Source organism: Artibeus jamaicensis, unplaced genomic scaffold (assembly GCF_021234435.1).
Source record: "Artibeus jamaicensis isolate MK-2021 breed Jamaican fruit bat unplaced genomic scaffold, CSHL_Jam_final scaffold_666, whole genome shotgun sequence".
NCBI lineage: Eukaryota > Metazoa > Chordata > Mammalia > Chiroptera > Phyllostomidae > Artibeus > Artibeus jamaicensis.
In genome coordinates, this window is record NW_026522053.1 from 868,628 (window position 1) to 880,851 (window position 12,224).

The 12,224-nt window shown below is 39.9% G+C and overlaps 1 protein-coding gene across 3 annotated transcripts in view; it reads left to right on the forward strand.

Annotated features, from left to right (window-relative positions):
* The window catches only part of VPS35L (VPS35 endosomal protein sorting factor like), a 177,054-nt gene that overhangs the window by 32,190 nt on the left and 132,640 nt on the right, over nt 1–12,224 (forward strand). For all 3 annotated transcript variants that reach the window (XM_037163428.2, XM_037163430.2, XM_053659497.1), the window contains exon 6: nt 1,225–1,301. In XM_037163428.2, the coding sequence (XP_037019323.2) occupies nt 1,225–1,301 (77 nt within the window). The remainder of the gene's footprint in view (nt 1–1,224; nt 1,302–12,224) is intronic.

The following is a 12,224-nucleotide window of genomic DNA, read 5'->3' on the forward strand; positions in this document are numbered from 1 at the left end:
GAGTTCATTAGAAAGGCAGAGTCTTGGGCCATGCTAGACCTACTGAAAATTAGAATCTGCTAACACATGTTAACACATCCTTTTACACATCCTGTAAAAATTTGAGAAGCACTTCCCTGAAGAAATGCATGAGTATATGAACCAGGAGACATGCACAGAAGTGATCATAGCAGCAGCATTGTTCAGAGTGGCCCCATATAGGAAACAAACATCCACTGACAACAGAGTAAGAAGTATTCACATAATAGACTAAACAGTAGTGAATATAAGTGAACTCAGTGGTGGTCACAAAGGTTTAGTAATATATATTAAAATATACATGTGTGCACATTCTGTATATATTATACTTCAGAATGAAGGAAAAGGAGAAGCAGGTTAAAAAAAGCAAGTTATTTGGAAACTTTTTAATTTGAGCAGTTGTTAGTAATTAAATAATCGTAACCATGCTTTCAAGCTGATCCCAGACAAATCTGAGCTAACACCAGAGCTAAGATACTGGTACCTTAAAGGAATTAACTGTAGTTCCTGAAGTGAGTTTGGTAGACAGAAGAAAGGGGACCTCAGATCTAGAACAGATGCCCCCTAAAAAATGGGAAAAGATTCTAGAATAGGAGATACTAGAGAGCAACAGCCAAGTTGCTGGATAGGTAGCCTTGCCCTGTAGCTGTCTCATGGCCTAGAGTTTTTTCCTTGATTTCTATTTATCCCTGCTGATGGAAAGAACTGTGCTGACAAGATGATGGATGAAGGCCCAGCTAGTCCTGTTTGCTCCAAGTGGGGACATTGAAACCCTGGTGTTTCCATCTGTGGGCAGACACCGAGATTGTTGTTTTGTTAGCGTGTGGATACAACAGTTCTACATTGAGTACAAGCCTGAAAGGGCCTCTTGTTAATGGAGAACAATTAAATGATGGACTTTTGGCATCCTTCTCTAGACTGCCTTTCTTTAGGAATAAATAAATGATTCAGTGAAAGTTTGTAAATATTGAATGAATATAATAGAACTTTTTTGAGTATGGCCTTCTCAACTCCTAGGGACAACTTCTAAGCAGAAATATTTCTGATGGAATTATGGGTATGGAAGGATGTTGCTTTCCAAATCTCTAATTGACATTGTTCCCTGGGCTCTTTATTCATGATGGAGTATAAAGTAAAGATGCCTTCCTCTAGAGGTATTGGTGACAGAGGAAAGCCACTTGTGTGACATGAATCTATTTTGTTTAGGTAAAGCTGGACCTGCCACATCCACAATGTCAGAGAAAGTTCGGACTAGGCTGGAGGAGCTGGATGACTTTGAGGAGGTGAGCAGGTCATTGGCTGAGCACAGGGCCAATAGAGCTCCATCTCGGTGGCTACTCTTTGACGAATTCTTGAGCTGCATTTTGTGTCCAGTCCTGAAGCACCAACTGATCCAGGAAAGGTGCCAGCAATGCATTGGCTGAGCTCACAGGAGCCTGTCTCAGGCTCAGAATGGTTATTTTGAAAGGATCTTTTCTCACTGTGATGCCTGAGCAAATCCAGGACATCTGGGGACAAGGCCTCACTGTATCTGCCAACTAGAGCTATCTTCCTGCCTGGGAAGTATAGGATAAAAGTCCTACTTTGAGGTAGAGGCTGTACACGGCCACACTGCTGGTTGAGTATGGCTCATAGGACTCTTAATTGGCACATGTGTGCTTTCAAAAAACATGTCTCATTTACTAACTCTGGCTCAGTAGCTCATTTGGTTAGAGCGTCATCCTGATATACCAAGGTTGTAGGTTTGGTCCTCAGGGCACATACAAAAATCAACCAATGAATGCATAAGTAAGTGGAACAACAGGTCTCTTCTCTCTCTCTCTCTCAAATCAATAAACATTAAAAAAATTAAGTTGGAGTTGAAAGAAATTTTAAAAACTTAATTAATTAGAAAAAATTAAAGTGGTAATTTTAACTCAAGTCTAGATTTCTGATCTCTTGAATTTTACCTGATTATTGTGGGCCCACATTCTTGCATTTAACCAGGACATGCACCATTCAGGTTGCACAGTCCTTCCTGTCTCAATTCACTTATGATTCACCTATGAGCATTACTAGGTTGGCCCCTAGAGACAGGTGAGTTTGCATACTTGGCAAACTCTCTCATGAAGGGAGATAGCATAGCATGGTGGGTAATAGGACAGATTATGGAACCAGACTGCCTGGGTTTGAATCCTTGCCATGCTATTTGGTAATTCTGTGATTTTGGAAAGGTATTTAACAGCTCTGTCTCAGTTTACTTAACTGTAAAATAGGGGTGCTGCATAGTACCTGCTTCTTAGGGTTATCGCAGGGATTAAATGAGTCAATGTGTAAGGAGTGCTTAGACCAGCAGATGTTAGCTATTGTTATTATCATTATCCTGAGTCTAGATACCTTAGCTCTACTACTTAGTAACAGGGTGCCTGTGGCCATTCACCCTTTCTATATCCATTTTCTCATTTTATAAAATGGGAATAAAGAATCTAGTTGTGGCAGCTTGGACTATACCTGGGCCCTAGAGAGGATGTGAGTAAAAGCCAAAGAAGGAGGTGGTGGCTTCTTAGCTCCTGTGCAGCTTCAGTGCTTCAGTTCTTGAATCTCTGAGTATTCTGACCCTCAGGGCAGGAAGCTAGGTAGACAGTTTCCTGCCCTGTGTAGCTCACTCCATCCTGAAGTATTGTTCTGGAGAGCACTTTCCAGTAAACCACCTGCATTCAAATCTCTGCCTCAGAGTCTGTTTTCTGGAAAATCCAACCAAAGTTGGCATTTTCAGAATATCTACGGAAACATAAGAAAACATGTAAAAACTGATAGGAGACAGTGGTTGAAGAATATCAAAAATTATTGATAGGTGCCTTTCAAGCTGCTACCCTGTTGCTGGGGCTCAGAGGGAGCAAGTCTGAATAGATGAGATCTTAACAGCTTTCCTACTGTGTGCCCAGCCCTGCCTATCTTATTTCATGGAATACATCATTCCTGTGAAGATAATAGCAAAGATGACAAAACTGAGACTCACAAAATTTAAGTGACTTACAGGAGGTCACACAGCCAGGAAAGGATTAGATTAACAACTGAAGGGACCAACCATATACAGTGGATTCCTGGTAGTATAGAACAGGCTGTCTTAAGGCCAGACTGGGACACCATCACATTATCAGAGGTGGGTAGCATACAGGACATGGTAGTTGGAATGACTCTCAGTCACCCAGCCAGAGGGAAGGCCCAGTCAAAGAGACCTAACAACAACAATCAAAACCCAGTTACAACTAGAAAGCCAAAATAAATGGCATAAAGGGCATCCCAAGAGCATTAGGTTGAGGAGATCAAAGAGACTGTGCCACTGAATCCATGGATCTTGCACCATAGAAGTTCACACCATTAAGATGGAGTCAAATCATATCAATCTAAGAGCAGAAACAAACAAGAAAAGAACCTAAGATGGAGAAACAAAGAAACAACACCCAATTGAAAGGAAAGGAGGAATCTCTAGAAAGCGTGTTAAATGAAATAGAGGCAAATAAACCGTCAGATATTGAGCTCAAAATAATGCTTATGAGGAAGATCAGTGAGCTCAGTGAGAACTACAGAGAACTCCAGGGAAGCTACAAGGACATTATAGTGAACTACATCAGTATGAAAAAGAACATAAAAACTATTAATAATAGCCAGGAAGAAATGCAGAGTTTCTGAATTTCTGAACTGAAGAACACAATAGAATGTGTTCTTCAGTAGAACACAGTAGAAAATACAATTTCTGAATTGAAGGACATAGTAGAACGAATAAAAAGCAGTCTAGATGAAGCAGAGGATAGAATCAGTGAGCTGGAGGATAAAGAAAAAAACTCCTAGGCAGAGCAACAAAATTAAAACAGACTAAAAAAGAACAAAGAGGTGTTAAGGGAGCTGCAGGACAAACTGAAACATAATATTTGTATAACAGGGGTCCCAGGAGAAGAAGAGGAGCAAGGCATAGAAAACCTGTTTGAGCCCTGGCTGGTGTAGCTCAGTGGATTGAGCACAGGCCTGCGAACCAAAAGATCATGGTTCAATTTCCAGTCAGGGCACATGCCTGGGTTGCAGGCCAGTTCCCAGTGAATGCATGAGAGGCAACCATACATTGACATTTCTCTCCCTCTCTCCTTCCATTCCTGACTAAAGATAAATAAATAAAATCTTTTAAAAAAGAAGAAGAAAAGAAAAACTGTTTGAAACAGTAATGACAGAAAACTTCCCTAACTTGATAAAACAAAAAGTCAGGCAAGTCCAGGAAGGACTTAATGAATCCAATCATGATGAATCCAAAGAGGCCCATTCCAAGATACACCATACTAAAAATGGCAAAACTTAAAAGAGAGAATCTTAAAGGAAGAAACAGCTAATAACATACAAGGAAGCCCCAGTAAGGCTACCAGCTGATCACTGAACTGAAACAATAAATCCAGAAGGGAATGGCAATAAATATTACAAGTAATGAAAAGTCAAGGCCTGCAAACAACAACTCTACCTAGCAAGACTTACATTTAAAAAAGAAGGCAAAATAAGGAGCTCCCTCCAACAAAAATATATAAAAGAATGCATCCTCACCAAATCGGTATTGCAAGAGATGCTAAAGAAACTGTTTTAAGAAGATAAAAAGAGAGAGAGAGGAACACATGCACAAAGGGGAAAAATCACAACCAATAAATACCTATCACTTATAACCTTGAATGTAAATGGATTAAATGCTCCAATCGAAAGACAAAGGGTAACTCAATGGATAAGAAAACAAAACCCACGTATATGTTGTCTACAAGAGACCCAACTCAAAAGATCTGTATAGACTGAAAGTGAAGGGATGGAAACAACCATTCCTAGCAAAATGGACATTAAAAAACTGGGATAGCAATACATATATCAGACAAATAGGTTTCAAAATAAAGATAATAAAAAGACACAAATGAGGTCACTGTATAATACTTAAGGGAACAATCCATCAAGAAGATATAACCCCTATAAACATGTATACATATCCAACATGGTGGCACCCAAATATTTAAGGAAAATCTTGGAGGACCACAAGGAAGATATTGACAGCAACACACTTAGAGTAGGAGGTTTTAGCATCCCACTAGTCAACAATGGACATCTTCCAAAGAATCAACAAGAACACTGCCATGCTAGATTGAATGAACTTAACTAATATATACAGAATCTTTAACCTGAAAGAAGCAAAATACACATTCTTTTCAAATGCACATGGAACATTTTGAAGATTGACCACATAATAGGACACAAAACAAGCCTCAGTAAATTCCAGAAAATTATATAAAGCATTTTCTCAGATCACAATGGCTTGAAACTAGAAACTAACCTCAAGGAAGAAACTCAAAATTAATCAAGTCCATGGAGACTGAATAACATGTTATTAAACGATGAATGTGTAAACAATGAGATCAAGAAGAAAACAAAAAGTTACTGGAAACAAATGTAAGTGAACACAATAACCCAAAACCTATGGAAAACATCAAACACAGTCCTGACAGGAAAGTTAATAGCGGTAGGCCTGCCTAAAAGATAGAAAAAATTCAAATAAACGACTTAACCCTACATATATAAAAACTGGAGGAACAACAACAAACAAAGCCCAGAGCCAGTAGAAGGAAGGACATAACCAAGATCGGACAAGAATTAAATGACGTAGAGACTAAAAGAACCATTCAAAGGATCAATAAATTCAGGAGCTAGTTCTTTGAAAAGATCAAATCAAAAAGCCTTTAAATAGACTCATGAAGAAAAAGAGAGGACCTAAATAAATAAATTCAGAAATGAAAGAGGAGAAATTGCAGCTGATACCACAGAAATGAAAAGGATCATAAGAATTTACTATGAACAATTATATGCCAAGAAATTTGACCACATAGGTAAGATGAACAAGTTTCTAGAAACATATAATCTTCCAAAACTGAATCAAGAAGAAACAGAAGGCCTGAATAGACCAATAAAAACTAGTGCAATTGAAGCAGTGATAAAAGAAAAATCACTGCACACAGAAAGGCCAGGACCAGATAGCTTGCTTCACAGCCAGTTTTACCAAATATTTACAAAAGAGCTAAGTCCTATCCTTTCAAACTATTTAAAAAAAAATTGAAAGAGTGGGAAAACTCCCAAACTCTTTATGAGGCCAGTGTTATCCTAATTCAGAAACCAGATAAAGACACAACAAAGAAAAAAGACTACAGTCCAATATTGCTGATGAACATACATGCTAAAATCCTCATCAAAATATTGGCAAACCACATCTAGCACTACATTAAAAAGGTCATACACCATATTCAAGTGGGATTCATGCTAGGAATGTAAGAATGGTGCAATATTTGCAAATCAATTAAAGTAATATACCACATAAACAAAATGAAAGAAAAATCATATGTTGATATCAATAGGCACTGAAAAAGCATTTGGTAAAGTATATCATCCATTTATAAAAATGCTCAGTAAAGGGGGAATAGAGATATCATACCTCAACATAATAAAAGCCATCTACATGAAACCTATGGCCAACATCATATTCAGTGGGCAAAAACTAAAATCTTCTCCCTGAGATCAGGAACAAGACAAGAATATCTGTTTTCATTAGAGGTACACAACATAGTATTGGAGTTCTAGCTACATCGATTAGACAAGAAAAAGAAATGTAAGGCATCCAACCCCAATTCTTCTCAAACTATTTCAAAATGCCCAAGAGGTGGGAAGATTCCCAAACTCTTCTTATAAGCCCAGTATTATACTAATTCCAAAACCAGATAAAGACACAAAAAAGAAAACTACAGGCCAATGTCGCTGATGAACATAGATGCTAAAAATTCTCAAAAAAGTGATCCAGCAATACATGAAAAAAATCATACACCATGACCAAGTGGGATTCATCCCAGGGATGCAAGGAAAATACAATATATGGATATCAATAAATGTAATATATCACATAAAAATGTGAAAGTTAAAAACCACATGATCATATCAATAGGTTCTGAAAAAAGTACAGCTCCCATTTATGATTAAATCACTCAGCAAAATGGGAGTAGAGAGAACAAACATCAACATTATAAAGGCCATGTAGGGAAAACCTACAATGAACACTATACTCAATGTGCAAAAGCTAAAAGCTTTCACCTGAGATTAGGCACAAGACAAAGGTGTCTACTTTCACCACTTCTCTTCAACCTAGTATCAGAAGTTGTACCCACAGCTAACAGACAAAAAATAAATAAATAAAAGGCATCTAAATTGGAAAGGAGAAAGTAAAGCTGTTACTGTTTGCAGATGATAATGGTAATGTATATAAAAAAATTTATAGACTCCACCAAAACACTCCTTGACCTAATAAATGAATTTGGCAAAATGTTGGGGTACAGTCAACATTCCAAAATAAAAGACATTTTTGTACACTAAGAAAGAAATACCAGAAACAGAAATTATGAAAAAATCCCATTTAATAAATATCACAACAAGAAAAAAAAAGATTGAATGTAGGAGAGAAAAACAAAATACTTCAGAATAAACTTAACCAAGGAGGTGAAAGATATGTACTCAGAAAACTACAGAACACTGAAGAAAGAAATTAATGAAGACACAATTAAATGGAGTCATATACCATCGTCATAGACTGGAAAAATTAATGTCATTTAAATGTCCATACTACTCAAAGCAATAAACAGATTCAACACTATTTCTATCAAAATACCAATTATATATTTCACAGACACAGAACAAACATTTCAAAAATTTATATGGAAACAGAAAAGACCCCAAAAAGCTCAGCAATTTTTGAGAAAGAAGAACAAAACAGAAGGGATCACAGTACCTGATCTCAAACTATATTAAAAGGCCATGGTTGTCAAAACAGTTGGTATTGGCATTAAGAAGAGACACATAGACCAAGGGAACACTATAAAGAGCCCAGAAAAACCTGTGTCACTATGGTCAGTTAATATATGACAAAGGGGACAGGGACAATAAATGGAGTAAAAATAGCCCCTTCAATAAATGGTATTTGGAAATCTGGACAGCTACATGCAAAAAAGGAAGGAAGAGGAAGGAAGGAAAAGGGAGGGAGGGAAGGGACAGGAAGGGAAGGTGGAAGGAAGGAAAGAAGGAAAGAAAGAAACTAGACCACCAACCTTCACCATCCTCCAAAAAAACCCATCAAGATTGGTAAAAGACTTATGCCAGCATAAGTTGTGACACTGTAAAAGCCCTAGAGTAGTACATAGGCAGGAACATTTTGTATATCTCACGCAGCAGTATTTTCACTGGTATATCCACTAGGGCAAGGGTACAAAGGAAAGAATAAACAAATGGGACTTCATCAAATTAAAAGCTTCTGCATGGCTTCAGAAAACATCAACAAAATGGAAAAGGAACCAACTGTATGGGAAAGTATATTTGCTAGTGCTACCTTAGGCAAGGGTTTAATCTTCAAAATAAATAAGAACTACCTGACTCCACACCTGGAAGACAAACAATCCAATTTAAAAAATGGGCAAAGGACTTCAACAGACACTTCTCCAAAGAGGACATTCAGAGGGCCCATAGACATGGGGAAAAAATTCTCAACATTACTAGCCATGAGAGAGATGCAAATTAAAACCACCATGAGATACCACCTCACACTGGTCAGAATGGTCATCATTAACAAATGAACAAAGAAAAGGTGCTGGCAAAGTTGTTGATAAAAGGAGCCCTAGTACAATGTTGGTGGGAATGCAGACTGGTACAGCCACTGTGGAAAACAATATGGAGGGGGGTGCTGGGAAGATAGTGACAAAGTAGAACGGAGCAGATTCTAGCTCCCGTACTTGTGGGTGAAAATCCTGGCAGATCTATAGAGAAGCAGCACACTAATCCATCGGTTATCCAGCATTTGTGAAATTAAAAGAACAGAGATTGTGATGGCCGCTGAAACACCAGAAAGCGGCAGGTCAGTGGGGTCTTGGGGACCGGAGTAAAGACAAAGCAGCGGCGGGGGCCGGCGCCCCCGGCCAGGTGGTTCCAGTGCTGCCTCTAGGGCCAGGGACCAGAGGCATCGGTGTGAGACCAACACCAGAGGTGTCTGCCACAGGAGTCTGAGCACCCAGCGGCCCAGTGGCCACCAGCGCGGGCCAGCAGCTCCCCCGCTTCCCATATAAGCAAAACTGGACAACACCGGGCAGAGACCTGTCTGTTTGCTTGCTTGCATTATCAGGGAGGGTTACAAAGACACAGGGCCCGGTTCAACTGCAGACTCTGTGGTGGCAAGCCTGGGAGAACTGAGAGACACATTGGCCTCACTGGTCTCGCTGGGGACTGGGCTAGACTGAAAGGCAGGCTATTTGGAGAGTTTGGTTTTTTTTTGTGAAAGTGGACTGAGGTGTTCTCCTGCCAGGACAGCTTGGCTTGCTTCCCACCTGGCCTTGCAGTAACCCAGGGGGAAAGTGGAGGCATTTGGGGACTCGCAACAGGACTGGGAAGCACCCTCCCGGATCTCTGGTCCCAGACGGCCTGGTGGGCATGGAGGCCTCTGAGCCACCTCCAGAGGACTGGGAAGTGCCCTACCGGTTTCGCAGGTCACCGACTGCCTAGAGGGCACGTGCGGGCACGGAGACTTAGGGGTCGCCACCACAGGGCTGGGAGACACCTTGCTGGTTTCTTGGATCCCAGACAGCTTGGCGGGTGCACACAGGCGTAGAAGCCTCTGAGTCCCCAACACAGGACTGGGAAGCACCTTGCTGGCTTCAACTGGCCAGTGTGCACAGGTGCAAAAGCGGTTGAGTCCCACCACAGGACTGGGAAGGACCCTACCAGAACCTGTGGGACCCAAGCTGCTTGGCCAGTGTGCAGGTACCCACACCCCAATCTGGTAGCCTGGCTGGTGCACGCACTTGCGCCAGCATCCCAGCCCACAGAGAGATCCTGCTGCTACCAGAAAACACAGTCTGGACAGCTTGAAACCAACAAGGAAAGGGTTTCTCTGTTGTTGTTATTGGTTATTTTTGTTCTTGTTTGTTTGGTTTTTTGGGCTTTCCCCCCTTTTTTTTTTAGTAACTTTTTTGTGCGTCTGTTTACTAATCTTATATATTTTTTAATTTTATCACTGCTTTATCTTTCTATACTTTGTTCCTCTCCTTTCTTTTTCCCTGTTTTAGTCCTTCTTCCTTTTCTCTTAAACTCATCACTTTCGTCTCCCTTCTCCTGCCTTTTTGTTTGATTGTTTGTTTGTTGCTTTGTTTCCTTTTACTCACAAGAGACACAAACAGCTAGGAACTATGAAAGGACCAGAATGGGACCCAAAGAGGGGGCATCTCAACAGTAGAAACAGAGAAACAAATTTCACCTTCCTATAGCAGACAAGCCACAAGGTGTTGCATATTTTTTTTCATTATTCTCACTTTTATATTTTAATACTATCTCTGTATTCCTCCTTTTTCTGTATAGGCTTCTCAGTCCTGAGTAGTTATATTATAATATTAGGCTCCCCTTGTCCTTTCCTCCACAGTGCTTTGCTAATCCTCTAAACTCCACTCTACTCATTTTCCTTTAACACACTACCTAAGAACTTTAGGTATAGAGCTTATACCCCCTACTCAGACAGATCACATAGTTTGTTATATGAGTGCTGCTCTAATATTTGTGTATATGATAGCTGATCTATACAACAGTAAATACTTCACAACACATCTCACGGATCTTAGCCCACTGTACAGGTCCCTGAATTTTATCACTGTAGTGATTAACTCTATTTGCTCATACACTACACCTATATACTGTTCCTTACACTCACCTTACCTCAAAATCTGACTGTCAGCCCTGGCTGGTGTAGCTCAGTGGATTGAGCGCGGGCCTGCGAACCAGACAATCGCGGTTCGATTCCCAGTCAGGGCACATGCGTGGGTTGCAGACCAGTTCCCTGCAGGCCAGTTCCCAGCAGGGGACACAGGAAAGGCAACCATACATTGATGTTTCTCTCCCTCTCTCCTTCCCTTCCCCTCTAAAGATAAATAAATAAAATTAAAAAAATCTGACTGTCTGCAACCTCACTGCTTTCTAGTTCCAACTAACAAGCCTTCCCTCCCCAACAAGAGGCTTATCTTTTGTCCATCCTCTCGTAAAAGTGGCAATTTGGGCTGAAGAATATGGGTAACAATATACATAGCTTAAAGATTGCCTATCTCCTCTCTACCGGCTGTGACTGTAAGTATCATAAAAAACTCTTTTGCTGTCATAAACCATTTTATCTCCTCCTACAACTGATTACACAAACACGATAAAAGGAGTAGGTGGAAATGAAGAACATCAAGATACCTGAAGAAGTCCGCACCACTGAAATTCACAGGTATTATACCACAGAGGTTCACAACATAAACCCAGAGAGTAGGAATAGATCAATTTTAGAAGCTGAGGCTAACAAGAACAGTTTCACAAACAATGGGAAGACAAAGAAACAATCCACAAATGAAAGCAGAAACTTCACAAAGAATGTTAGATGAAATAGAGGCTAATCAACTATCAGATAGTGAATTCAACTCACTGGTTATCACAAAGTTCAAAGAGCTCACAATGAGCTACCAAAAACTACAGGAGAGCTACAATGATCTCACTGCAAACTATATCAACATGAGAAAGTTAATAGAAACTATCAGCAAGGGACAAGAGGAAATGAAGAATACAATTTCCGAATTGAAGAACACAGTAGAAAGTTTCAAAAGTAGAATAGATGAGGCGGAGGATCAGATTAGCTAGCTGGAGGACAAAGTAGAAAGCATCTCACAGAAAGAGAAGGAAAATGAAAAGAAACTTAGAATGAAGAGGGATTAAAAGAAATACAAGCCAATATGAAACATAATGATATCCGAATAATAGGAATACCAGAAGGAGGAGAAGAACAAGGGATAGAAAACATAGTTGAAAGAGTAATGAGAGAAAATTTCCCTATTATGATGAGAGAAAAAGTCACACAAATCCAGCAATCACAGAGAGTTCCAATCAAGAGGAACCCAAAGAGGCCCACTTCAAGACACATCATCATTAAAATGGCAGAATTCATAGACAAAGAGTGAATCTTAAGGGCAGCAAGGGAGAAAAAGGAAGTAACATACAAGGGGCCCAAATAAGGTTAGCTAATGACTTCTCAATGGAAACACTCCAAGCCAGAAGACAATGGCAAGAAATATTCCAAGGAATGAGAACTAGATGCCTACAACCAAGGCTAC